Here is a 22479-nt window from a genome sequence, read left to right as displayed (position 1 = left end):
ACAGGACAAATTCCATCATTTGTCATGGGATGGTGACTGCTTGCTGCTTCAACAGGAAGCACATGGCAACAGAATATAAGCTTGATTTAAAGTTGTAGTTATAAAGTATTTCTAGTTATAAGGCTGGAAGTGGAGGGTTTAAAGTTCCACTTTAGGTAACAGAAGTTCTGGTTTTTTTCAGTGGAGGGGATTGGAAAAGGGAGGGCAGGGTGAAGGAAACTAACCCACAGATATTTAAATGGCTGGGACACTAACAGGGTTCTTTTTATTTTATTCTCCTTTACATGATAAATATATTTTTACTGGACCTTCAAAGCTGGGTTCTGTTCAGCTGTAAAACACATCCAAATCTGAGCTGCTTCAAATCACTCTTTTCATTCACAGCTGAAAATCCCCCTTTTCCATTCATGATTACCCATCACATGCTCATTAAGGGGCTGCAGAGATGGGAGCAACCAACTTAGAAAAACTCCTGAGCTCCAAAACTCAGGGCTGGGCTGGGAATAAACACCTTGGCAGGGATCAGAGCAGCACAAGTTGCCAGGAGCCAAACAGGACACAGAGGAATTCCCAGCTGGCACGTGGAGCCCAGAGCCTGAACTCACCCCTCTGCAGTTCACACCAAGCTAATCCATTAAGCTGCTTATTTTCTGCTGCCTCATTCATAACCCATCCTCTGAAGCCAAAGGAAAACACAAGGTAAAAATAAAAGAGGCTGATTGCATTTAAGAATTTAAATCATTTTATTGCTTTACCTGCCATTAGGACAATCTATAACAAAAGGAATATAATATAATATATTAGCACATACAGTAAATCAGACTTATAGAGTCAGGTAACAATACAAAAATGGTCCTCTGGTTGACTATAGCTTCCTAGGGCAATAGACTTCATCAATTTGCTGAAGATAGACTAGCAAAAAATTACTTCTAAAGCCCTGAATGTTAGCTAAGGCAAAACTATGCCAATTGTGGTTTCAAACATATTGAAATTGCACACAAAGGTAAAGCTATAACTGTGTTTAATATTTAACTCAGACTTAGCTGATTTATCTTAAAATCTTGTAGGTAAAACTACAAAAGGGAGTAAACAGCAAGCTAAAAAGATGCAGTAGTGAAACTTGATTAGAAAGCCTTATATAAAAAAAATGTGCATTTTTTTTGTGGAGCTCTAACTGGTTTACAGAGGTTTTGGTGCTTTAATGTAACACAAAGAACACATATGAAGAAGAAAAAACTGCAGAGTCAAAACTTAAGAAAAAAGTTTTACCCAACAAAAAAAAAAAAAGGAAGGAAAAACAAGAAGCAAAAAAAGGTAGCATTTGCTTATTCCTTAAGGACTCTGGGAGAAATCCTCTATTCACCATCTCTGAATAGAGAACTCAAACCACAAGCATTTCAATCCCCTTTTTGGGATTTCAGTTTCAGGAATACCCTGAAACCTTTTGTAAAGGCTTGATACCTTCAGTATTATTCTGCATGAATTAGCAGATTCTTGCTGAATCTCTCCATACCTGGGAAAAGGTTGGATTTGCATCCACTCCACCTCAGAAAGGAAATAAAATGAGGGCTCCATCTTTAAAGTAGTTGCACAACAAATGCCAAACTGCTTGCTGTCACTCCCAAATACAAACCTATGCTACTTGATATAAATTACAGTTTAAAGGAAACCTTAAAAATTGCCTACAGTTATTGAACCGTGGAATTCAGTAAAAACTTTTGGGAAGTCTTGGTGAGCACAGAGTAATGGAACACAAAGCTGGGAAATACTGAAATACATTTAAGACTCCGCAACAGATTGAACTTGGGGGGAAAAAAAAATATTAAATGAGTGTGGTGGAAATTCCATAAGCAGGAAAAGAGAATGCATCTTTTGGCTTTGAATTAGATTTATAGTGAATAATTTTTAAATTATGAACTGACAGCTCTAAGAACTTAAAACAACTGAGTGTTGCAGGAAAATTTAAACATTCAGTTTTTCTGCCTCACATTCTCTACCAAGAATAATGGAGTTTTACAGACCAGCAATCCTGTCACCTGCAACTGATACTGGCCAAAACACTCAGCATATCTTTTCCCTGGTAACAAAGGGTCACTTGAACTGATGGTGTTTTCTTAAAAGTCAACTGAGGATTAACAAAACAATTCACAGGGAAAATCAAAAGTTTGCTTTCGACTTCTACACCAATCTAAGCACTCAAACAGCACTAACAGCTGGACAGCTGCACCATTCTTACACCAATCTATGTAACTAGAGACCAAAGTCAGGCATTTCATGTAGCATTTGGTTCTTGCCACTTGGAACAGGAAGAGTTTGAAATGGCAAATCCATGGCTGGAGAAAGGACAAGTGAAAAAGATCAGTTGCGGCAAGTCAGCAAATGGATCAACAACTGCAGCAGCTCACCAGAACTATTCACCTGGAAAGCTTTGGATTTACACTTGACAAGAACAGAACTATGCAATCTTAAACCAGCAGACACAGGAACAATTATACTGGTAAATTCCAACTGTGGCTTTCTTAGCAGCTGATGCCTCACGATTGAACCCAGGATTTACAGTACCCAGAAAATGGAAACGAAACCCAGAAAACCCCAAGCCCCAAGAAGCTCAATTACAAGGGTAGCTCTCATGTGAAAAGAAATACAGCAGGTGATGACCACAGCCTTAAAATCTGTCCAATAATTGGAGAAACACCTTTAGAAGAACTTTTTTCCCCCCTTTACTGTCACCTCCTCAGCCTATGGCAATGGTGGGGTGCCAGGAGGTCTCTCCTGCACTGGCCTGAGTTGGACACTGGTGCACAGAGAGAACAAACGTCTCCACTCAACTTTTTCTATTAATTTAATGGGACAGAGAGCACAGAAATAATATGCTCTAAATTAATGACAGTGCCATGATAAGCAGTTTATTTTTTTTTCCTTTTTTCTTTTTTTTTTTCTTTTTTTTTTCTTTTTTTTAACCGGACAGGAAGCTGCAAATGCCAGTGACGCTGTGGCTCTGCACGAGGGGAAGAAAGCAGTCTGCATTTGTGAAGCATGGCTTGGACAGGGAGGAAGTTTTCAGACAGACAGTGATACAAAACTGTTGTACTGCTGGATGTTCCTCTTGAGGATGTCAGAGCAGGGACCCAGCACGCGCTCGAAGCGGGGCCGGTCCAGCTTCACACATTTCAAGGGGCCACGAGCCACGACGGTGGCAGCACGAGGACGGTTCATCAGCAGAGCAATCTCACCTGGCACGGCAGAAACAGCAAACACAGTTAGCCATCAGTGGGGAAAAGAGGCACAGAAATGACCCTTCTCCACTTCAAATTGCAGAGAAGGTAATTCAGGATTCAGCGCTGCTCAGAACAAGCACCCAGTAATTACATTAAAAGCAACTGTAAAGGCTTTTTTTTAGTATTTTGTTATTAAAGCCTGTCCACATTCAAGTCTCTCTGAAAATAAAAAGCCTAAAAAATTTTCAATACTGTGTCTGTTTGAGGAAAGGTCATGTTTCAATTTACCATGTAATTTTCCTAACCAACAAGGAGTTATTTTTTCTAATAGTACTGCTCAATTCTGGTGTTTCTAGGAAACTCAGGACAACAAGAGCATGGTTCTGAAGCAAACAAACAAATAAAACATTAATGCACCAGACATAATGTACCACTTTGACCCATTGCTGGCCAGAATCAAGACTCTGACTTTGTCATGGGGCTGTGGAAAAGGAGCATTTTGAAGTCCCACTGGATCCCCAGTTTGTAAATTCTGCACAAACATGCCAAAAGCTTTGTTTCAACTGCTGAACAACATAGTTGGAAATTAAGTTTTCAACAAGCCCTGTTATCAGCAACAGAAACAGCCCCTAACATTCCTACAAGCATGGAAGAAATCACAGCAGCAACTCTGGGGTTTTGTTTGCTTGGTTTCGACTTGAATTCTTTGCATGTTCAGGATTGAGGAAAGAACTTGGTGCTCCTTGGAGAACACTTTTGCCTGCATTATGAAAATGGATGTTCAAAAGAAATGAGGAAAACTTTTCCTCTGTGTCCAATTAAAACTCCTGAACTCAGCAGCCTCCAAAAGAGAGGCTTGCTAAAGAATAGGGAGGTTCTGAGGGAGAGTTAAACCTCTGAAGGAAAGAACACAATGACTGTGATAATATTTACTTTTAGAGCGGGAAACTCAAGAGAACACAGAGGGAAATACTAGAAAATATGAAATGACACAGAATGAAGTCTAGTCCTAGATCCTGAGCCAAGCAGGCCTTTGGTCACTGGAGTCCATCCCACTTCAGGCCTTGCACCAAAGGATTTGCTGCTTACATCATCTACAGAGCTGAAAACCTGGACAACCAAAAGGTTTTAGCAAGAGGAAAGAGAGGAACTACCTAAAAACTGTTAGGGGCTTTGAGAGAGTGCTGGATTTAACCACTAAACAGCAGGTTCTGACCAGGTTCCCTTCTGACCTGGAGAAGGCCAAGGAAGGAATTTTTTTATCTTCCTGCTGTCTTCAGCTGTGTAATGAGTGACTACAAAGACAAACCCAGGCTGCACAGGGAAAGACAGAGAGAAAGCAACAGGCTGCAGAACAGGAAATTCTTGTCAGGCATGAAGGAAAAAACCTCTCCACAACAAGGCTGGTTAGACAGAGAAAGAAACTGCCCAGAGAGGCTGTCTGATCTCCATCCCTGGAGACACAGGAAACTCAACTGGACACAGCTCTGAGGAATATGAAGTCATTTCAAATTTAGCTCTGCTCAGGGCAGGGAGGTCAGGCCAAATCATCTTTTACAGTAAACCAGTGTGGAACAATGACATCCTGTGTGCACACCTGAGTGCCAAGTGACTCTGATACTCACCCGACGCTGAGAGCAATCACAGGAGTCCAAAACAGTAATTAAACAAATCCAGCTTATCTCTGCCATTGACAGAGCACAGACAAAATGGTGACAGTGGTGTCTGCAGCCACAGCTGTCACAACATAACTCACCAAAGTAATCAGAAGGTCCCAGTCTGCCCACTTCAACAAATTCCTCATTTTCTGAGCGGCGCTGTAACACTGCAGCTGTGCCCTTCAATAAATGACAGCAGTCAAACAACTGGCATTTCCAGCATCACTGCAAACCCTCAACTTCCACAGAATCTGCTGCTTTGCAGAAATAACTGTTATGATGGTCCTAACTGCTGTATAAGAACTGCTCCCCTCCTCTCTAAGCATTAAACATTTTGAACATTTACATATCCACAGCAGTGACTTCTTCCTGGTTTTCCTGACAGTATCAATGTTACAGTAGGATTAGCAAAAAAACCAGAAAAAACACAAACCACCAGACAGAAGACAATGACAACACTAAGGCATTACCAGCTATCTAGAACAGGTCTCTACTCTCAAAAACATAAACTCCCTTCAATCTGTAACTTGTTATTTTTTTCCTGTAAGTATCATTTGTGAAAACAGCAAAACTAAATCCAAGTTGCTGCATGTCCAGCAAGATGTTTCTTTAGGGATTCTCTGGAAGTACATTCTTATGTTTTGTTCTTCTCCATAAAAAAGCCAAGTTTTGAGCTTTTTATTTTGAGCCTGCTTACCTCCAAGATAATGAAGAACTCATCTCCTGGCTCTCCCTGGACCACAATCTTCTGGCCATCCTCAAACAGTACCGGTTCCAAGGCATCAGCCACGGTGAGACGCTCCCACTTGTCCAGAGATTCTGCAGAGTTAACAGTTCATTACTACAGTGTCTTCTCAAGGCACAAATCACACCTTTTGCTCTGTATCAGTGTATTTCTGGCTACATTTGTGCATCAGTGATCGAGTCCTGAATTAGAGTTATTTTGGATTGATGCAGAGAAGCAGTTGTGATGAATTACCACAACAGCCTGTAATCATCACAATGCTGGGTAACAGCTTCATCACAATGTGGCAACTGATTCCACCCCAGCATCAAAATCTTCTCACTTACCCAATATAGATACTTTACTAAGGAATTTCTCATACATATTTCTCTTTCTCAAAGTATTTCCCTGTAAAGAAAAGGAAAGGACACAAAGTAAGTTTTCTTTCTACTCTAAATACAACTCTAGACACAAACAAATTTAACCAGACACACAATGTTCTGTCTCCCAGACCCCAAACCCACAGGATGAAATGTTTTGAAATTGAGTTCTCTCAGTAATATTCCAGTTGAGCAACACTCCTAAAGCACTCAGCATTTACTGCAGCCTTATTACACTCTCAGCTCAGTTTAATAGTGGCATTGTTTTGCTCACTACTGCAAGATTCCCCCTTGCCCTGTGCCTGAGAGATGCACGTTGAGCAATCAGCTTTCTGATTACAGAACAGACAGCACAATTTGGAATAAACAACTCCAGCAAAGGACAGGCAGAAGGACAGACACCCAGCATACAAGCACACACCCAGGTTTTGAGGGATACTTGCCATCAGGATCCTTCTGTAGCTGTCCCTGTCAATGCCCCACAACTTGACGTTGGTCTTGGCTTTGACGGTGGCAGCTCGGGGGGTGCCGTAGATGAGGGCGAGCTCTCCAAAGCTGCCACCCTCACCCACACTGGTGGCCCACTCACTGTTCACGTAAACCTGGAGAGCAGAGCATGGTCACACACTCCTCAGCTTCCTGCTGCCCTCTATTCCCTTGGGAGTACAAGGAAATTCTCACATCTGTACTAAGGGTGATCATAGCAGCGCTCCCAAGCCCAGCACAATTTGTATTTTCATGGACAGAGGGATTCTCTTCTACATCTCATGCACAGACTCATGAGAAATAACAGCTCAACAAGGTCTGTGTCACAAAGAGCTATGAATGAGCTGGGCTGGAAAATAAAGTCTGGTTGTACTTAAAGCCTGCCCCACACCTCAGCTCCACCCTGCATGCCTAAAACATCTGTATTGTGTCTAAATAATTCATTTTGCAACTCAGTCTGTGCAGCCAGACTGAGTTGTTAAGGAGCAAAACAAACTTCTATAAGTAAGAACTTAAAATGAGAAAAGCTGCTAAAGGCAGGGTCTGTAGAAGAGGATCACAAATACCAGAGTATTCTTCTGCTAGGAATGAACATATCATTAATAAACTACCAGGAATGCTTACATCCATTTCTCCTTGATCAACAACATAGAAGTTATCACCTTCATCACCTAAAGAAGAGAAAAAAAAATTAATATACACTAAACTGAATACACCAAGAAAGAACTGGCATCTCTGCCAACTTTGATGTTTAGACTCCAACAAGGCTGACAAATCTCTGCAGTTTGCAGGGTGAAACATCACATTCTGATTTCCCACTCCTCTCAGCCCCATGAAAGGGGACATCTACTGGTACCCAGGAGAGCAGCAGCAATTCCAGGATTACTGGAAAGGCAAACCCAATCCATAGATTGACATCACATTTCTACAGAGTCATCAAAGGACAATATTCCCAACAGACAATCTGTTCAAGGAAGCCACATCCTCCTCCAGTGGCTCCAACTCCCCACTTCAGTACAGGGAACACAACAAGGAGTTGTGTGGTTGCAGTGACCCTGCTTTTATATTAAAAAAAAAAAATAAACACAAACTGAGAGCACTAGAGCAGAGGCAGCTCCCCATCCCCAAAGGATTCCCCAGAGCAAAGAGTGGCACTGGCCTTGCTGGATGACAGTCTCTCCTGCGATGTAAGTGACGGGGAACATCGCATCGAAGATGTCACTGCAGGAGAGGACACCAAAACACCAAAATCAGACAAAAACCTCCACACATCTGTACCCCCCACCCAGCAGTGCTGCTCCTGGAGCTCTGTGCTTCCACTGACCACTGCAGATCTAGTTCTGAACTCTGCCCCTCCACAAACCTTAACCCCACAAAGATTTCCTCTCACCTCCTCTCATTATCATCAAGATGGGTAAACAGCACATTCTTCTCAATTGCTTTTGCCAAAGCAGCCATGGTTTTATAATCTTTTGGAATAACCTAGGAGAGAATCAGAGAAAGCAAATGGTTAATTTTTCTCATGCAAAATTTCTGCATTTCCCATGGTAAATAAATAACTTAAATTGCTACAAAACACTGGCTGAGTTTTTTCCATTTTCTTTCAAGCACTATAAATACAACCCCAAATATAGTCAATGTTTACAGACAGTTTGAATACAAGGAAAATATCATTTTGTAGTATTTTATACAACTGAAAAGCATAATTCCATGCTCAGTTTGTAAGGTTTTTTTTTGCACAAGGACAAATATCTGTTCAACCTGTGTTTTCCTGGGAACAGCAGCAAGCCTGCTCTGCCATTAGGCCAAATACAGTTCCAGTTGCCAAATAACTGGAAGCACATTATATATAATATATCTAAATATATGCACATTTAAATACACATGACTTCAAAGGGAACAGGTCTAAGCCATGCATGAATGGTTTAATTGCATGATAAGTTATTCTGTCCTCAGTTAAACAGCCACACACACAGGTCTGATTTTTACAGCAATTATGACATAACAGGCTCCAGGAGCTTGGTGTTATTTAATACCCTGGATAGAAGGTGGATTTTTTGAGCAAGACTGAAGAGTCAGAGCACCTTTCTAACATAAGAGGCAGCATCCTCTTCTGTGTAGACTTCTGCACTGATGGCCCCACGTCGTGATCGATATTTGACCACAGGGTTGAGGGGAGGAGGAGGGGAGATCTCATCCTCCCGCGAGTCGGAGCGAGAACCAGACTTCAGCTGATTCAACAACTGCTTTGTTTCCTCCTAAACAGGAAGGAAGACATGTTTGTGTCACATAATCCAAAGGGAAAAAAAAGAAAAAGCAGTCATGTATCATGTTCCAGCACCTGAGATCAAAGGCCTCCCAAAACACGTGGTAGATGTGCCTTTCATTCCTAGCAGTCACACCACAATGGTGTTTATTTATTGAGTTATTCTTCATTTATTAAACTGTTGCTGTGAATAAGTTGATTCTGGTTTCTGCCAGTGTATTCAACAGGTGATGAGGACATTCCTCAGATGCTGAAGGCACTTCCCCAGCTGCAAGGAGGGAGTTCCTCCCCTCAGCTGTGAGGTGCTAAAGCCTTTCTGGAGTTGAAAGACACAGGAGCAATTCCTCAGAAATCCCTGTTACATGAGAAGCTTTTGAAAGAGGTTGAGTCATGGACCAACTTGATACTCATTTATCAGCATTTATTTTAGGAGAAAGAAACATGAACACTGCTTTTAAGAGAGCAGGAGGAAGGATGCTGGAGGCTAAAGTGGGATTTTTTTATGCAAACCACATGCAAACCTTGTACAAGGTTACATGTTTTCCTTATTTCCTTCAGTATCTTTTTGTGTTGCTGTGATACTTACAACAACACAAATTCTAATTAACTTGACACACAGAAATTTGATTCTTTGCAAGATTCACCTCAATCAACCAAAATCAGATTAAAAACAAAACAGCCAACCCTGGAGTCAGAACATTGACATCATAACAGCTCAAATGACTTCCCCAGCACGAGGAAACAGGAGTTTGGGACATTCTGTAAAAGAACAAGGGCTCATCTGTTCTCCCAGAGCTGCAGCCCTGTAAAAGCTGGGTTTGTCCCAGTGTCCTTGTCCCTGCTGGGCACTGAGGCTCTGGATAACAACACCAGCCTGAGGGAAGGGCCATGGGATAACCATCCCTGGGAGTTTCCATTCCCTTCTCCCAGAGCCAAGGAGCTCCACTGCCTCACATTTCACTTCCTGCTCTCTGCCCATTGATAAAATGGTGCCACATTTCCCAGCCATGGCAGCAAAATGTATTTAAAACTCGTTTCTGTCCTCTGATTTTAGAGGAACAAGTCTCAACAGAGATGAAATTAAAAATAGCCTGAGCAGTAATAAGTGTTTGGTGTAAACTGCCTCACCATCAACCACAGAACATGTTTGTTCACGTACAAAATACTAAATCCATCAAAAAAGACACTTTTTAAATAAGTGAATACCAGCTGCTGGGGTTCTTCCAGTATCACATAAAATATTAAATATTGTGATCAGAGATTGAAGCACTTCAGCAGCATTTAGTGAGGGAGTTGTCATCAAAACATTCTTCAAGAGACTCCTCAGGGCAATGCCCCACTCAGGGAGAAGGAAACTGCACTAACACAAAAAAATATAACTGGCAACTTCTGTCTGACCCAAAATTTAATATTATAATATTATATTTCCTTTTTTTTTTTTTTTTTTAGTACAGTAATGTAGGGGATGGACACAGAAACAACATAATGTAATGTAACATAATGTAAAAATTCAAAATACACCAGTTATTCTAAATAGTCCATACACACACTCTCCAAGATTCTCCCTAGGACAAGTGATAGAACAGAACCATAGAATGAGGTTAAAAAAGACCTCCAAGATTATAAACTTCAAACATCACAATGTTAACTAAACCATAAATCTCCAGATATTCACATTACACACTGCCAGACAACCCTGTGCCATGACATCCTATAATCTGTTTTCATATTTTTAATGGACACCTTTTACAGTTTCTGACAATAAATCCCATTTATTAAACCAACAAATCACAGAAAAATTACAGTAGGACCTAAAGAAAGAGTGGCAGTTGCTATTCTCAGACACCTTTGGATTTAGCCAGTGTTTATTCAAGTCTAGATTCTCCTCACATCAAATATATAATGGGTACTCAGTTTGCTCTGTACTCATCAGTATAAACATTCCCAGGATCTGAGACAGATTTACGAATAATCTGTTTATTATATCCAAATGTTGATCCTGGTCTTTCAGCTGATGAGGCAGTTCCCAGATTTCAGTGTCAGTCACAAACTGCAAGTCTTATTTTTCCTGACAAATAACAAATGTTTATTAAGTCCACTTCAATTATGACAAGTAATACTGAAGTGATGACACTTCACATACTCAGATTTAAGTCTATGAGCTATTGAAAACCTTTAAATTTCAGAATTATGGTGTACATTGTAAAACCTGCTAATTGTCATTGCACCAGACACAGTCTCAACTTACTCTGGTTAATTAGTATTTCATTTACATCATATTTTAAAAATCCCACACATTCAGAAGCTATAAAACCATTTTTTAAAAAGCTCTGCCATAAATTCCCAATTGCATAGTATATCCTCCTAAACTAGCTTGTTTTGCAAAAGAAACACTTAAAGAAAATGGGAAAATATTCAGATATTGAGCAGGGCAGGTGATGGGGAACAGGGACAGTGACTACATGTCCTTCACATTTCCCCATTCCAGCTTTCTATAAAATAACTGCATCACACACAGCATTTCCAGCATGCACTTACTCCAGAGCACAGCCATGTCCACCAGCCAGGGTTCATGTGGCAGGCTGCAATAATCATCTCCACATTAAATTTCCACAGCCCAGCACTGGAGAGCCATTACAGCTTTTAGCAGGTATTGGCATTACCAGCCATGTTTGCACAGCAGAGAACACCACAAACAGATAAAATAAAACCATTTATACAATCAATGAGTAGTCATTAGATTCAGCTAACAGCTTTCAGAACCCAGAGGAGGACATTTGAATTCCTATAGTAGCTCTCACATCTCGGAGGCAGAAATTTTGATGTTTCTGAACAGAAATTCTAAAGCATGTTTAAATTTCTTCAACATATTTTAATAACATGCCAGTGAATCAGCTCTGTTTGTGTGCAGTGGAAGAGATGACTTGTCAAGAGAATGAGAGAGAAAATAGCAACCTCACTTCAGTTTTCAATGGTGTTCCTTCAAAAATCCATCTTATAAAAAAACCTGAGGTTGAGATACAGTCAGAGAGAGGAAAATTTCGAAAGCACATTGAGAGGTTGCTCTGCTTTATTACAGATGTAAAAATCAGGATTTTGGGAGGTGAAGCAGAGGGAGTTTATATATTTTTGCTGTAGCAGAGCTGAGGACTGGGCTGGAGCTGGTTAAGAACATTACTGAGCATTTGTGCTCTCCAGAGAAGGATGGCAGGAGTTTGCTGGCCAGCACAGGATGTTCACTGCTGTTCCCTGACAGCTGTGGAGGTACCTGGGCACCTCATCATCACCTGGCTAAACTCAGCCCAGCCCCAGTGGGGAACCCACCCAGAGGAAGCTGCAGCAAGTTTTAAATCCTAGGAGGCAAAAAAACAAATGCTCCAGTTTCAGTTGTAGCTAGAGCTGCACTAGAGGGCACTTGGAACCCATGAGAAAAGACCCTGACCAAAAATTGTGAGAGTAATTGAAGGAGAAAAAACATTACCTAACCAGTTTTATTTTCAGCTTCAGTGTAGGCTGACCAAGTACACAGAGAGCCAATGTGCACCAGAATAAAATCATCAACTTACTCAATTCCAACATTCATGTCATTAAATTCAGAGCTGGACTTGTTATCTTGCTAAAAAACAAATTAAGTTCCTAAATACTGCAAGTCGACCATAAATCCAAAATGCACAAAAGCACCCAAATAATCCCATTTTACATCCCCACATATGGATTGGTTTAGGATTTATTCTAAGCACAGTAATGCAGTTTACTTGGTAAAAATTTTGTCTACAGATACCTGTGGTGATGTTTTAAATCTCCCAGCCTAGCAGTACCTCAAAACTCCAGAATCCAAGGAAGGGAAGGAGTCATTGTAACAGGCAGGGACAAAGGGTTTTTAAGAACCTCATTATTTATTAAGAAGCTCATTATAGTTTGTTGCTGATACACACACAAAAAAAAAAAGTCAGAGCTCTTAATTTAATAAGCAAAATGTTCCCCAAATAAATTATGAGTTACAGCAGGTAGTCTGTACCCCTTGGTCATTTTCTAGTATTTATCCTGAACATTTTAATTAAAATACAATTTCCACCAGACATATTTATGATGTCCAGTGTTAATTTCCTTCTTCTTTATATTAGCAATTAGTAACTCACTAGAACAAAAAATAAGATAAATATCTAACTGTCCTATACAAGTACTGAGAGCAGCACCTGCAAACAACTGCTGCACAAGGTCACAGCTGCATTATTTACTAATTCCATGTCCTGAGTACAGTTGCATCCAACCTTTCCTCTGCACAAGCCTTTAATCTTCCCATTTCCACTGCAGCTCCTTTTCCTACCTGCTTAGATATCAATATACAAAATTAACAGGTCAGAAATCATTGTTTCAACTCTGAATGCTTCCCATCCCCAAAATCCCAGAATGCTGCCAACAACAAAAGCACCAAAGAGACCTCAGGACAAACACAAGAACACCAACACTGAGCTCTCAAGAGAAGGTAGAAACAGGCTGACCCTTCAGAGATCTGGAATGCAAACACTTCCATTTGTCTTCAGCTAGGCCTGGATGATACCACTGGCATCACTTCTGTGCTCTACCCACATTACTGGAAATCAATATAAGAATGCAAATGCCCTCAGCAGCATCCAGCAAGGTCAAACCCCAGAGTTCTCCAGCTCCAGACACACCCATGTACGCTGTGTATCAGCTTCCAAGAGTAAGCACTGGGCTGGGATCACACCTGTATCCCAGCTGGATAAGTCTCCTCATCACTTCATGTTTTGTCCTATAGGATTTGCTATGACAGAGGTGCATAAACCATTGGAAACAGGATCTATTTTCCAAAAGCACCGCTTCCAATTTCAAACAGTCAACACAACTGGTCAAATCTGCAGCTCAGCCCCTAAATGACAAAGAGACATTTAAATAAAATCTCCCATTCTGTGTTTTTACCTTCTCCAATCTCTCAAAGTACTCTCTGATGAATCCCATGGGTCTTTCAGGTCTCACTGTGCATAGCTGTACAATGCAATCCTTCAGCAGCTGCTGGATGTTGTGTTTTTGGATGTAGAGTTCACATTCCCGGAGGCTCCGCTCCTCCTCGCTGCTGCTGCTGCTGGAAGCTGCCATTGCTGAAGGGAAGAGAAGGAGGAGGTTAAACAATAAATAAATAAACTACTGGAATCAAAGATGCTGCTGCCTAAAACAAAGATATGCTGCATTATCTTAGTGATACCACAGCAAAAAAACACCTTTACCTACCAGAGCAGTACCTAAGCTAAAAAAAAAATACTGTGAACTTATTTAGCACCTGGAAAGAAATCAGAAATCAAAACTCTGGGGGCTCTACAGCCACAGGCAGAAAAGGAAAAGCATTTGGTTGAGCTGAAAAAGCTTCAACAACTCAAGCCCTGTGAGTGCTCCAAGTCAGGGAAGATCCCACCTGAACTCCCTGCTGCTTAAACAGGTTTTGTAGGACTGGAGGCTCCTCAGGAGCTGTGTGGTCTGTGTGGGGTCATGGGGATGGATGATGGCCAGGAGAGAGGTGGGTGGGATCTGGAAATGTGAGAAGCCAAGCATGACCAGCATTCGGAAGTGAAACATGCTCAGGTTGAAGCCAAAGCCAAAATGTCAAGGCAGCTTCTGCTAACGGAAGTTATGGATTACAGGCATTGCTCCTAAAAAGCTCCTGTGTAATTGAAACCTGTTCATGCCTCATCACTTATTTCATGCATACACTGCAGTCCCAAAAATACCTCTTCAACTGTAAATAATGCAGAGTGCAATTTTAAGTGTCTGTTATGAGGCCAGGTTTTCAAAATACTTCAGCTATGACACTTTAAAAAATGTTCTTAAGGAGATTTTTTCCCCCTTTCAAGTTTGTACTGGGTTTCCACTTCCAGGTTTTGATAGCAGGGGGTACAGGGGGGTTGTGTGAGAAGCTGCTAGATGCCTTCTCCATGTCCAACAGAGCCAGTGGCAGACAGCTCCAGCACAAAACTGGCCAAGGCTGGGCCCATCAGTGACAGTGCCAGAGCCTTTGGGACAATGCACTTGAGGGAGGAGAAATGGCCACTTCAGACAGGTAGAGGAATGGGAATACATGGGGAAAACAGCCCTGCAGCCTGGGTCAGTGCAGGAGGTGCTCCAGCCCTGCAGCATGGATTCCCTGGCAGCCTGGGATACAGCCCATGGTGGGTGAGGGAGCTGTGCCCTGCAGGCCAGGGAGGCCCATGGGGAGCAGAGATCTACCCAGAGCTCCTGGAGATCCACAGGGGAGCAGAGATCCATGCACAGCTCCTGGAGATCCATGGGGGAAGGACAGACCCATCCACAGCCCCTGGAGATCCATGGGGAGCAGAGATCCATCCACAGCCCCTGGAGATCCATGGGGAGCAGAGATCCATCCACAGCCCCTGGAGATGCACAGGAGAGCAGAGATCCATCCACAGGCCCTGGAGATCCATGGGGAGCAGAGATCCATGCACAGCCCCTGGAGATCCATAGGAAAAGGACAGACCCATCCACAGCCCCTGGAGATCTATGGGGAGCAGAGACCCATCCACAGCCCCTGGAGATCCATGGGGAGCAGAGATCCACCCTCAGCCTGTAGAAGACCCCACACAGGAGCAGGGGAATGCAGTGTGACCCCATGGGAATGCCATGCTGGCGTGATTTTCTGGCAGGAATTCTGACCATGGAAGGGGAAGCAGGCTGGAGAGCAGCCTGCAGAAGGACTATACTGGAGAAGCCCATGGAGGACTGTTTCCCATGGGAAAGGTGTGAGGAGTTTTCTCCTGAGCAGGATGGAGCAGCAGACACAATGTGTAACAAACTGAACAAAACCATTCTCTGTGGTGAGGGGAGGTAGAGAAAACATCAGGAGCAAAGTTAAGGGGAAAGAAGGGAGAGGGCCAGGAAGATGCTTGTAAGATTTGGCTTTATTTCTCATTATCCTACTCAAATTTAATTAGTTTCATTTATTAGCAATTACCAAGTGGAGTCTGTTTTGCCCGTGATGGGAAGCTGTGAGTAATCTCTCCCTTATCTCAGTCCAGGAGCCTTTCCTTATATTCTCCTTCTGTTGTTGAGTTGAGGAGGGCAGTGATGGAGCAGTTTTGGTGGGTGCTTAGCATCTAGCCTGGCTGAGCCCACCACAAGGTTATAAAACCATTTTAAATCACATTTTTTTATACATACATGTATATAGGCATACATTTAATGTCATTTTTTTTAATAAGAAAATGAACACTGTTAGAGTTAAAGAAACAGGAAAGAATTTCTCAGGGCATTTTTGGATGAAATATAAAGAAAGTTACCTGGTACAGGGAGTGTGGCAACAGCTTATTAATATGCAGTAAGATATGTTGATCCCAGGATCAGCTTTTAAAAGGGAAAAAACGGATTCAGTCAAAATAATTTTGAGAAATGACAAGTCACTGAAGTCACATCATGGGTTTTATCCTGCTGAGGAAAACCCAGGGCACAGAGGCAACACAACAACGTGCTCCTCCGAATTCTGCTGCTGGAGATTACAGAAGGCTTGGAGTTAATATGGAATTACCAACACTTGAACCAGGTGTCGTTCTCGTCACGCTTAATCCCTGCTCAAGGACACACACACAAACACACGTGTATTGTGCGTTGCATAAACACAAAGCGTGGCCTTCCCACGGGCTGAAAAAGCGCCGGGAAGTTCTCCAGTGACTCCTTTTGTTTTGGCAGCCCGCACGGTGAAGGTCAGCGCTGATTAGCCAGCCCCGGAGAGCCCCGGCGGCTCCGTGACCGCCCGCAAATTACCGGGAGCACACACGGCCACGGGCCACGCGACAAGGGCGAGAACCGGTGCAGGAAATGCGCTATCACGGCCGAAATGAAAAGTCCGGTATCGCTACAAGCCATTTTTTCTGCACGTTCCCAAAGCTTTCCCGAGCTCCCCAAGGCGTGGCTGCCCCGCCCAGCCCAGCCCAGTCCAGCCCAGTCCCGCACGCAAAGGCCGCTCCAGAGCCGGGGCCACCGGGGAGGCACCGAGCCGGTACCCCCGGGCTGGGCACACGGAGCCGCGGGGCACAACCCGCCCAAAGGCCCGGAAGCGCCGCAGGGCGCGGCCCCACAGCCCGCGGGGCCCCCTCGGACACCGGCCCGAGAAGGCGCCGCTATCCCCGCAGCAGCCCCGGAGCGGCGGCCCCGCCCCAAGGCCGCAGCCTCCCGCTCCGCGCCCGTCCCGGCCGGTTCTCATCGCCCCCGGCCCCGCCGCCGCCCCGGGGCCGCCCGGCCGCTGCCCCCGCCCCGCTCACCTGCGGCGGCTCCGCCGGGACCCCCCGCCCGTCCCGGCCCGGCCGCGGCCTCGCTGCAGCGGCGGCACCGGAAACCGACCGGCCGGACGGGCCCCGCCCGCCGTGACGTCAATGCGCCTCGCTCTCGCTCGGGCCCGTCGCCGCGGTAACCTTAAAGGGGCGACGCTGGGCGCGGCGCGGGCACGGGCGGGGGAGCAGCGCGGGAGGAGCCTGCGGCTTTAAGGCGCGCGGGGCTGGCGGGAACGGGGTGTGGGGTCCGCTGAGGGGCGCGGGATCCCCTGAGGGGAGCGGGGATGGCGGGAGGAGCGGGGAACCCTGAGGGGAGCGGGGATGGCGGGAGGAGCGGGGAACCCTGAGGGGAGCGGGGATGGCGGGAGGAGCGGGGAACCCTGAGGGGAGCGGGGATGGCGGGAGGAGCGGGGAGCCCTGAGGGGAGCGGGGATGGCGGGAGGAGCGGGGAGCCCTGAGGGGAGCGGGGACATCAATTCCACACCGACACAGCCGCGGGTGCTGGCGATCCCCGGCCTGGAAAGGACTCGATTAAAATATCAGAGATTGTTATAGGTGGAGGGAAATAAACGCTATTCAAGTTTGGCAAAGATTTCACTATAATCAGTGCAAATCCGCCTGGGGTTTTATTTCATGTGTCTTTATAGCTGAGCCCTTTGACTACCTTCACTTTGTCTACTCTAAGCTGTAAGAAATTTAAAGTTTTAAGTCACTGAATGTATATTAATGTATATTTTGATATAAGAAGATAGTGGTGTTTGTGCAATGACACACAAGCCATCAAGAACTACCTGCTGCAGGGTTTTTTTGTTTATTAGCTCTTATGTTAAAGAAATAAAGAGTAATAACTTGGGTGTAGACCTTGGACCTGCAATTCTCACAGATCCAGTCCAGCCCCTGAGCTCACATTCCCCAAATCTTTGATAACTTCTGTCTGACCTGGGTTTAGAAGCCAGGCTCCAGTATTTTCTAACTTTAAGCTCAAAGCTGGTACTTTTATGGAAAATATAAATAACAGTAATTAATATTTGTGAAACACTGGCAGAGTACAGCATCAAGTGTTGCTCACCTGGTTGTAGAACTGTTCCTTTAACTCAAAATTACTGGAAGTTTCTGAACACCACAAAAAGTCATCTGCATTCCCACCTACACATTTCTTTTTGGGCTTTTTACCTCCCCTTTTTTCTTAAGCTGCCTGCTAGTGTCACATCTCACTCCTCCTTGTTTGGACAAGTCCTGGTGCTGTTTTGGGATAGATCCCATCTGGAACAAAGCTGGGCCCCGTGTGTAAAACCTGTTCTGCAACATCCTCTGTCTTAGGGAAACAAGTATTCCGTTGTACTTGATGCAATCCCTGCTGCACTGGAGCCAGGAGAGCCAGGAGAACAGAACCAGCTTTCAGGAGGAGCCTTGTGGAGCAGCCCAGGTTCACTGGACACAGTGAGTCAGCACTGCTTGATCTCTCAAAGTTAAATCACACTTCATGAGCTGATGCTCCTACGTCCCCACGAGTTAGTTCTCACACCAAAAGACGTAAGGGAAATTAAAAGCAAACAAAGCCCTGCTCCATTTAGTCTGGTCTGAATTACAGTCAGATCCTGGTCTTAACCATCTAATTAAACACTCCTGAGTAAGTAACTGGCGTTACCGTCAGCGCTATTGCCACAACTTTCATTTCAAACAACTTTATGCATCAGTTTCTCACGGAGCAATCTGCTGCCCAGGGCTGTGGCTGCTGGAGAGCAGAGGAGAGCTCAGGGGGAAACTGGGAAATAAGAGCACAGACGTCACCCACCCCTGCTGTGTGCGTGGAACAGGAGCTGCTCAGCAGTGACAGCCAAATTTACGGTGCCTGTGGGGAGCAGGGGTGCTGCACAGCAGCTGCAGTGCCAGGGGCCACAACCTGCTTAGGACCACGCCACAGTCCTGGAGCAGCCTCTGAGGTTGAAGCCAAATGAATCAAAGAGTGGCAGATGGAAGCAGACAATTGTTTTGTCACATACACACACACACTGTTTTTTTTTTTTTAATCATATATGCCCATCATCCTTGAGGTAAAAATGAGGTTTCAAGGGGGCAGAGCACAACCTCAAACACTCCTGATCACAGTGACTGCAACATGTGTGCTGTCTTGGGGTGCAGTGAACGGGGAAAGAAGAAGTTTTAGTGGTACAGAAAGGCTTCATCTACAAACAGAAGCTGCCTTTATCCCAACCAGCCCTGAAATCTACATCAGAAAATCAGTGGAATTAAAACCTGGGAGCTCACTGTGGACCATGAGGTGCCAGAGGTGGAGTTCACACTGTATCCTTTGGGCATGGCTCCCTTTATTTCATTTCAGCTTTAACTAGCACTGAAAATAACCCTCCCCTTACTGCTGCACACCTTGGCTCACACAGCACCACACAGTGATTCATAGGAAGATCCACAGATTAAAAATCTAAACACACAAAAATATATTCTTTTAACAATAGATTATTTGAGGACATCTGGGTTCCAGGTCAAACTCTGGATCTCAACAGCTTTCAGTGTGACACTTCAGTGTAGCTGCATGCAGGGACAGAGGACACTTGTCCCTCAGCAGTGCAGTCTGAGCTTCTGGATGAGTTTTACAGTGTCAAATCTGTAATTTTGCCTCATGAAAGGTGATAAAGAAACAGAACAGGGAATTGATATTGACAGTACTGAAGTCCCTGCTGTAACCCCAGCATGACTCATGGGCTCAGAACCCCTGGTGTGTGTGGAGGCTTTGGTCTGGCTGACGTCAGCTGTGTGGAACAGTCCCCAGTGCAGAACCAGTTTGCTATGGGCACATCCCAAACCATTTCCATATGTTACTTTGAAGAAGAAAATGACTGGTAAGACTGAAAACAGAGGAAGCAAGTGCCAAGAAGAAAATGCCCTGAAGTGGCCAGATCTAAGAGATAGACCAGTCAGGGAATCCATCTCCATGTGCCAGACGTGCCTGCTGCAGCACAGCCCTGCAGACTCCCAGCGTGGTTCCCAGCTGGAAGGCTCCCAACACCCAAGGGGCAGCACTGGGAACATTTCACCTCCTGAGTCAGTGCTGACGAGCTCAGAGGGAGGCTGTGATTATCAGAGCTATGTCACACAGCTCTCCTGTGTCAGCTGAAACACAGGCTCCTTGGCATTTTGAAAAAGCCAGGATACCCTGGTTAAATTCTGATGTTGATAATGGTGCTCTTCCTGCCACTCAGTGGGTTGAACTTGAACTCAGGGTTCTCTTTTCTAGCCTAGGGAGTTCTGTCCTAGATCAGTGATTAACCTCCACCTCAACAGCAGGGCAGAAGTCTAAGCACCCTCCTGACAATATTTATTGGGAACTCCTTGCTCAGGTGTCTCTGCACTTCAAGGACTCTCCCTCTCCTCAGCTCCAGATGAGGACAGGCATTAATGCAGTGGGCAACAGTTCCAGGTCAGGGTTAGGCTGCCCCACAAGACCTGGGAGATAGAAAACAGCACCTGAAGTGGGGCAAAAAAAGCCCCTGCAAGGCTCCTGCCTCCAGAGAGAAGGAAGGAGACGGGAGAGCAGCAGGTCTGTGCCTCCTGCAGTTTGGATGTGAACAGGCTTTGTTCTGCATCATTAACTTTATACAACCTCTGGGCAGCCCCAGCGGTTCATGAACTGCCCAAGCATCTGCAAATGTGATTCCTGACTTGGAGATCTCTCTGACACAAACCAAATTAAAGAGCACTGAGATAGTGTGCAGCTACTGGCGACTTCTTTTCCGGGAATGCCTGTGAAATACTCCCAGTGTTTCTTTTGTAACAGAATGTAAATACCCCCATTGAAAAGAATCCTCAGTTCTTCTGCTTTTAACACAGCCTGGGGAGAGCTCCCTCTCCCAGTATCATCTGGGACACAGTTCTCCTGCAAGATAAATGTGCACATAAAAGCATTCAAAACATTTGAATTTGCTTATGTGCTTTTCTGTGAAAGCAGGTGGCAAAGTAAACACATTGGTCAGATGCCCTCCTTGGTCTGGACAGACATCCAAACAATGTCTGGACCAACATCTAACAAACTGGCTACAGAATCCAGCCATTTCTGAGGCAAGTTGCTGCCTCTCTCCCCCCAAGATAATAGAGCATTTTCCCAGATGGAAGGAACCCACTTGAAAAACAAAAGGTCTTTGAAATGTCAGCTCAGGCTTGCTTGGCCCGCTCTCTGTGCCCACAGGAAAACGATAGAGCCTTTTTTCATTCTCCAGCTGTAACACTTACATCTGAAGCAGCAAGATGATTAAGAGATACAGCTCTAGATTCCTGCTCTCCTGCTGATTTCCAGCCTCTCCTGTGGAAGTCATTTAGCCTTGCTCCAGCTCCAGCACAATGAGGATAAAAGCACTTTCTGGGCTGAGCAGGAATCCAAGCTCATGAGAGGTTTGCATGCTCCAGTAATGGGCATCAGTAATTGAACTGCTTGAACAAGCTTCAAGCCAGACACAGGAGAACTGATCCAGCGTGGCTGAAGAAGTCAGGACATTGCATCCACATGGATGGGGGCTCTGTGGGCTGTGTGGTGCTGCCCTGCATTCTCTGTTTGAACTCTGCTATTGCATTTATTGCACCACCATTTTGTGCCACTTCTCCTCCAAACCTCTTGTTGTCTCCTCTAATATGGACAAGGAGAAAATCCCCCAGGTGATAAATCTTCTGTGCTAAGAGCTTGGGCAGTGAGCCTGCCTGTCCCAAAGTTGTCCCTGCCAGCTGCTCCCTGCTCTGCACACCAGGCTGTGTGGGAACTCCTTCCTCTGGCTGTCAGGACCTCTGTGTGTTCCCAGTCTCCCTCTCACAATGCAACTTGTTCTGATCTCTCACATCAGAACATTTTTTGATCTTTAAATAATTACAGAGGGATTACAATTAGTGCTGTCTCCAAGAGTTAAAGGAAGGCAAAAGTTTCTCTCTTCCTCTTCCAGTTTTAACCCCTTTGCTCTCTGTGATACAGGTCTTATGATTCTCAGCTGAGAACACTCCAAGACTTTAAAGAGTCCAAAGTGTGCACCCCAAAGAGCCAGGAAGATGAGCCACCCTTGGCCACTGTCACTCCTGTGAGCAGTCTCAGGCCCCCAGTGAGATAATCCATGACCAGGGCAAGTGTGATGTCCTGATGCTACTTAGGGAGATGGAGCATTTGCCAGAGTGAGGACAAGATAAGGAACATTAATCCAACTTACAAGGAAATGCAGCATCCAGTTGTGAGCTCTCCCCTGACCTCATCAAGCACAGGGCTGCTCCTGAGCACAGCTCCCTCCCTGGCAGGATCTGGGACAGCTGAAACAGAAAAGGAACAAGTACCAAAAGCAAAGCTCACAAAGCTCAGTGACATCCACACCGGCTGTGGAGCCTGCCGTGACTGCTCCTGTTCTCCCCTCGCCCTGGCTGATGGCAGTGCCAGCACACACTCTCAGGGTCTCCAGGAATGTTTC

The 22479-nt window shown here is 44.8% G+C and overlaps 1 protein-coding gene across 2 annotated transcripts; it reads right to left on the bottom strand.

Moving 5' to 3' along the window:
* Nucleotides 1-719: 719 nt before the first annotated feature.
* PRKAR1A (protein kinase cAMP-dependent type I regulatory subunit alpha) lies at nucleotides 720-17110 on the bottom strand. 2 transcript variants are annotated; one of them, XM_033076410.1, is made up of 12 exons: nucleotides 17018-17110; nucleotides 16040-16103; nucleotides 13674-13852; nucleotides 8551-8724; nucleotides 7857-7948; nucleotides 7626-7687; nucleotides 7091-7137; nucleotides 6424-6582; nucleotides 5948-6008; nucleotides 5574-5695; nucleotides 4975-5056; nucleotides 720-3233 (listed from the first exon to the last, which is right to left on the bottom strand). In XM_033076410.1, exons 3-12 carry the CDS (start codon nucleotides 13848-13850, stop codon nucleotides 3061-3063), a joined length of 1149 nt encoding a protein of 382 aa, XP_032932301.1. In that variant the 5' UTR covers nucleotides 13851-13852; nucleotides 16040-16103; nucleotides 17018-17110; the 3' UTR covers nucleotides 720-3060. The 2 variants fall into 2 exon arrangements, with proteins under 2 accessions (XP_032932301.1, XP_032932303.1); XM_033076412.1 differs by lacking the exon at nucleotides 16040-16103 and having other exon boundaries at nucleotides 17018-17097.
* Between the last annotated feature and the right edge of the window lie 5369 nt (nucleotides 17111-22479).

This window comes from Catharus ustulatus, chromosome 20, assembly GCF_009819885.2.
Source record: "Catharus ustulatus isolate bCatUst1 chromosome 20, bCatUst1.pri.v2, whole genome shotgun sequence".
In the NCBI taxonomy this organism is placed as follows: Eukaryota; Metazoa; Chordata; class Aves; order Passeriformes; family Turdidae; genus Catharus; species Catharus ustulatus.
This window is presented reverse-complemented; position numbering and strand designations above follow the sequence as displayed.

Bases quoted from the DNA above. Each gene is read 5' to 3' on its own strand.
- PRKAR1A (XM_033076410.1), bottom strand. From the start codon at position 13,850: ATGGCAGCTTCCAGCAGCAGCAGCAGCGAGGAGGAGCGGAGCCTCCGG. The intron at 5,057-5,573 runs GTAAGCAGGCTC...CATTTATTGAAG, and splicing joins AGTTCTTCATTATCTTGGAG to GGCACAGCTGCAGTGTTACA. The intron at 3,234-4,974 runs GTGAGTTATGTT...CTGCCGTGCCAG, and splicing joins GGGACCTTCTGATTACTTTG to GTGAGATTGCTCTGCTGATG.